At 36.2% G+C, this 5,971-nt stretch overlaps 1 protein-coding gene across 1 annotated transcript; it reads right to left on the reverse strand.

Moving 5' to 3' along the window:
* Positions 1-2,329: 2,329 nt before the first annotated feature.
* Positions 2,330-4,909, reverse strand: LOC108553430 (cell surface glycoprotein 1-like). The gene is made up of 3 exons (XM_017908320.1): positions 4,840-4,909; positions 3,447-4,421; positions 2,330-2,535 (listed from the first exon to the last, which is right to left on the reverse strand). The coding sequence occupies exons 1-3, from the start codon at positions 4,907-4,909 to the stop codon at positions 2,330-2,332; spliced, it is 1,251 nt and encodes a 416-aa protein (XP_017763809.1).
* Between the last annotated feature and the right edge of the window lie 1,062 nt (positions 4,910-5,971).

Raw genomic sequence — 5,971 nt, forward strand, 5'->3', positions numbered from 1 at the left:
AGGAAGTTAATTTTCTCCGCTTGCACGTCGTTCATTCGGCGGAGAATCGAATAAATGAGCGAGCCGAATGGAGAAACGGGCGACTTAAACGGACAGGTGAAGAATTTTTATACATTTCGATCTATTTATTCAATCGATTCCATTCGCAGTCCGAGAAGAAACCACGTTCCTGGATTTTTCTTTCTTATAAAATAAGAGGTATTATTTATTTATTGGATCTTTAGTATCGGCGAGAATCAAGTATCACAGGAATAAATAATGTAATCTGTCTATTAGACTTGTAAGCTTTATAATTGCTTTTATAATAACGACTGTTACACGATGACTGAGAACATGTTAGACAATCGGTGATTCGTTCTACTCGTGAACACACACAAACACACATCCATATGCATACGTTCTATTTGAATATATTTCTGTAAGATGTCGCGATTAGTATGCTAAATCGGTGATGATCCTGCGTTATTTGTTTCTTCTATTTTCAAATTTTCAAACGCTTTTCTCTTCTTATGTGACGTGGATCTGGTGTATTTTGTTTTAAATTAACCCTCTACACTCGAGAGGTGCCTCTCAGTCGCCATTTAATCACATTCTAAAGATCGATGTTAATTAATATATCAAATCTAAAATTACTCAACGATGTCGAGGTAAAATAATTCCACGTCTTAATATTGTATACGATTTCTTATTTACCGTTTTAAATATATCCCAGACTTTATGGCAGGAAGTCTTCGAATTACTGTTTTTCGTGAAAGAAAGAAAACTTTGCCGAGTGCAAAGAGTTAAACGAGAATTATCAATTAGAGATATTTATAAGCTTCTTTATCTTTTTCGAAAAAATGGTGGAATTATTTTATTTTTCTATTTTCGAATTTATTACTCGTTCTTTTTTTTTGTATGATAGAGATAGGAGATATCAAATATTTTTAGTCGAATTTCCAAGGATTATCGATGTTTAGAAGTTTTTGTGTCGATTTTTCTTTAAAAAATGTAGCAAAATTATTTTACATTTCTCTATTTTCGAGTTCACTGCTGTTTTGTTCTTAGATTGTATAAATATACGAGACATCGGAGATTTTTGGTGGAATTTCTTAGTAGTTGGAATAATTCGCAAAGTGATATTCTTCTTTAATTTTGAGGTATTTTGGTACCTTTTAAATCCTACGCCATTTTCTGCAGACACACTCTGTATCACAGGGTTTCAAATGAACTTTAAGAGAGCCAAGACAAAGAGCTGACCGTCTCGTTCCTTCAAAATTAAAGCAATTTCCGTGTTAGTTTGACGTTAGAAATGCAGCTGGTATACATAAGAAAATTAAAAACACGCGTATATTAAAATTTTGCGTTAATTTTTCTTTCCTGTTTACCACCCTTCTTTTTCTTCTCTGACACCGCTGTATTTTCCAGTGTAAGCCAGAAATGACTTCGTTTTAAATACGGTCTAAGGAAACCAACACAAAGTCCTTGTTTCCGCGATACTAAATCAATTTCACCACCGTGAATTTAACGTCAGACACACAGGACTCACGTGTGTAAGAAAATTAACAGTACGTGCGTATTCGAATTTTTCTTCAATTTTTCTTTTATTCTCGCTATTTCTCTTCTCTCTCTATAAAATCCCCAAATTTTCTTCTGCAACGTAGAAACCACACCCTTTTAAACACAGTTTGACGACACAGTCTCACTCTCCTTAATTTGATATCAGAAATATATTGAGCTTGTCTACGAGGTATCTCATCTAAACACTTTCATCGGTGGTGACACAAAAAGTATTTAAACAGTGTCTCACAATAATAGCAATTTAAGTATTATTAAAGTACAAATACATCACAGGGAAGAATTTTGTCCAAGATTTATTTTTTCAGAATTTTCTTCTCAAAGTTTCACCTCAAAAATTTTCATCACTCAGGGGAGACAATGTTGAGAGACTAATATTATGAAAGAAGTCAGGAAGACTGGTTCGAAGTTTTTAATTTTTGGGAAAATTAATATTATCCTCATTGAGATAAATACAATAGATACAAATATATAGGTAATTACTTGCATCGTTTTATTTTACTTATTAGTGTAGAGATACTTTTGATCAGCAAATATAAGGAATAAGAGATGTTGTTTTATTCTAATATATATTTATTACGAGCTAGAGACATAGGAGTAAAGTAGAAACTAAAAGATTAGATTGATAACTGATTTATGATCACGTAACTAACACTCTCAAACCATAGCATTATCTATGATTATAGATAGATAGATAGATATTTATTTTCTTACTGCATACGGTTTAAGAATTTCATTTCAATATTCTACATTGCACATAACCTTACTGTATTTAGGTACTTATAGTCTTTTCCTTAAGGTCCTCTCGAAATCTCTTATATAGTTGCATATTTCGGGGTTGACTTTCCCTGTTATAAGCCTTCTCCACGTTTCTAATTGTCTCTTCCTTTGCCAGCTTTCTCAGCTCCTTGCACATCCAGATGTGTTCCAAGTTTTCCTTTCCATTACTGCACAGCCTATATTCTTCGTCCTCGTATCCTTTATTTCTTTATTTAATTTTTATTGGTATTCTTTTATTATTTACCTCTTTGTCCTCTCGCTTTGGATTCCTCTTCTCCCCATTATCTATGGTTATAATATTATACATTACATGTTTGGCATATTATGTACATTTACATCGTCCCTAATTATTAAGACCTATATATTCAATATTTAAGCACACGGTATAGGCTCATAGTTCTAGTTCCAATTATAGTAAAGAGCGTAATTATATTTTTAAATAATTTCCTACTCCAAACTAAAACACGCTGTACCTAAAATATCAGCAACAGTTCTCTCGATTTTCCTCGTTTTTCATCTCTGAATCGTGGAATTTTCCCTCGCGAGGTAGCAGGAAGTATTCTCTGGCGCGTGTCACCGATCTGAAATATTGATAAGATTCGCGCAGAAAAGAAGGGAGAGAGATTACGAGTAGGAGAAATCCGTGACACTCGTAAACGCGATCTCGCGTGGTCCGGCGACCGCGGGATGATAAGTGAGCGCGAGCGAGGGTGACGGTCAGGGCGGAGGAGACCGGTGGGGAAGAATGAAAAATTTCATTTTAAAGTGCGCCAGGACGGAGCCATTCCTGTAAATTAAACTTTAATCAAAAATTCCCTCGAGTGAAGGCTGCCCCGAGCGGGTTACGCTCTTGCGGTGAACCATGCTTCCTCTGAATCTGCCCGCGAAACGTCCCGGAAAAAGGCACCCGCCTCCGTACCCCTGCGTCGTCGTCCCTTCGAAACAATGTTATTAAATGAAATTTCTTCCTTTTTCTCGCGAGTCGCCGGGATTCGTTTCCACGCTTCGCGAGTTCTCCATTTTGTTTCGTCGATCGAGATTTCGCGTGGAAGGGTTGCGAAGGAAATGCGTGAGTTGGCGAGGCTTTGGATTTCGATTTGAATTTAGACTTGGGCTTGGTCTTGCATTTGTTCCTGGATTTTCACTTGGACTTGAACTTAGTCTTGAAATTGTTTTTGGATTTCCACTTGGACTTGCACTTGGATTTGAACTTAGTCTTGGACTTGGACTTGGTCTTGAACTTAGTCTTGGACTTGGTCTTGGTCTTGAACTTAGTCTTGGTCTTGGACTTGGTCTTTGACTTGGATTGGGTCTTCGACTTGGTCTTGAACTTAGTCTTGGACTTGTACTTGGTCTTTGACTTGAATTGGGTCTTTGACTTCGATTGGGTCTTTGACTTGGTCTTGATTTTTGTTTTGGATTTGGACTTAGACTTGGACTTGGACTTGGTCTTGGTCTTTCACTTGGATTGGGTCTTCGACTTGGTCTTGAACTTAGTCTTGGACTTGGTCTTGAACTTAGTCTTGGACTTGGACTTGTACTTGGTCTTTGACTTGAATTGGGTCTTTGACTTGGTCTTGATTTTTGTTTTGGATTTGGACTTAGACTTGGACTTGGACTTGGTCTTGGTCTTTGACTTGGATTGGGTCTTCGACTTGGTCTTGATTTTTGTTTTGGATTTGGACTTAGACTTGGACTTGTACTTGGTCTTGGTCTTTCACTTGGATTGGGTCTTCGACTTGGTCTTGAACTTAGTCTTGGACTTGGACTTGTACTTGGTCTTTGACTTGAATTGGGTCTTTGACTTGGTTTTGATTTTAGTTTTGGATCTGAACTTGGACTTGAACTTAGTCTTGATATTGTGCCTCGATTTCCACTTGGACTTGAACTTAGTCTTGAAATTATTCCTGGATTTTCACTTGGACTTGAACTTGGTCTTCGACTTGTATTTGATCTTTGACTTGCTCTTGGTTTTAATTTTGAATCTGGACTTGGACTTGGACTTGAGTTTGGGTTTGGATTTTGGAATCGTGCTTTGATGTTTGATTTAATCACTGAGTATATTCTTCGTTGTACCCAATATGCTAGGATATTTAGGGACAGACAATGTATATTTGATTTATTAGGAGATTATTTGCGAATTTGAACTTCTGATGGAACATCAGAAGCTACATAAAATTTGGAAATCCCTCTGTATAACTACAACGATAGTTAAAGGGATTGATAAGTCTAGAAAAATCAAATCAAGAATTCATCCATTCATATATTTAACTATAGCGTAGCATAGAATCGTTTTAATAATTAGATTAAACTAGATTAATATATCAAATATATTATTCGGCAGTTTCAATTATATTTGCCACAGTTACATCAAATTATCTTGTGATTATACATATGGTTATATTAAATTCCGCAACGTACTGCTTCATTTCCAATCTATTCGCCTATATCATCCCTCTTCGATGTTAAATTGAAAAATATTCCTGTATGTTTAATATTTACAAGGGTTTTTCTCGCAATACTTCACGAGGCTAGCTTTCATTTGCAAAAAGCCCATCTGAAAATTCTCCATATATCATCTAGAAAATTAATTCCCGTTTGTAAAGCTGTCGCTCGTCTATGCTTTGGGGAGAAAGAAAGGGATGGAACAAGATGAAAAATAAAATCAAAGCGCTTATTATTCGCCGTGTAATACGGGTGTTAATTCCGCGGAACACTCTGGTATTAATTCGATCTGTCGATTTTAAGAATCGTTACACGATTTCACTTTGAGATTACGCGGGGGCATTTAGAATTATCAGTGGCCGCGTGTATAATGATAAAAAACATTAACGTTCATTGCATTCGACCGTAATAAATGTAAACGCTTTTGGCCAAATAAATGCAAATGGCCGCCGCTTGTACTCGACCCCGGCTAATCGTTTTCATTTAGAGTCCTGATTTATCAGCTACGATGTTAGTGGCATTGTCGCTTAAAAATATTTTTACCGCCCTCTCATGATATTTTCTAATTACTTTCCTTACGTGCGTTTAATGTTAATGTCATTAACGTTTATCAGAATTCGTATTTAGGTTTATAATACACATAGAGTACCTACTGATATTTAAATATGTATGATAATTATTAGATGTTTCATTTTGATATTTGTTATTAACAATAGTGTAGTATCGCAGAATGCCCGCCTCGTGTGTAGGTGATTTTGGGTTTGGAAAGTCGCCGAGGGTTCGAGGGCCAGGTCATTCGGAAAAACCCCGGCGATGTGTCAGGCCCTTAGCATGATCATATTTGGTCGTGTTGGGGGAGGCTTTTTAGGAAATATATAAGGAAGGCAGAAATGGTTAAGGGATGATTCTTGAGAGAGGATTCTCGATAGACGCTTCTTCTTGAGAGACAGTGCTGGAGAGTTGGTTGTAGTCGTGTCGTGAGTTGTTATCGTGTTGCTAGTTGTAATCGTGTTGTTAGGTATAATTGTGTCGTTGTAGTCGTAAAAGTTTAGTTGAAATATATATATCTATATTCGTAGTCTTTACCGTCACCGCACATTCTATTATATTATCATTTTATGTCTAATAAATACTTTTATATTATTTAACAACCACCCATGTCTCTACAATAGCTTTCATTTTTGTTTAA

This window comes from Eufriesea mexicana, unplaced genomic scaffold (genome assembly GCF_001483705.2).
Source record: "Eufriesea mexicana isolate 0111107269 unplaced genomic scaffold, ASM148370v2 scaffold10389, whole genome shotgun sequence".
Lineage (NCBI taxonomy): Eukaryota > Metazoa > Arthropoda > Insecta > Hymenoptera > Apidae > Eufriesea > Eufriesea mexicana.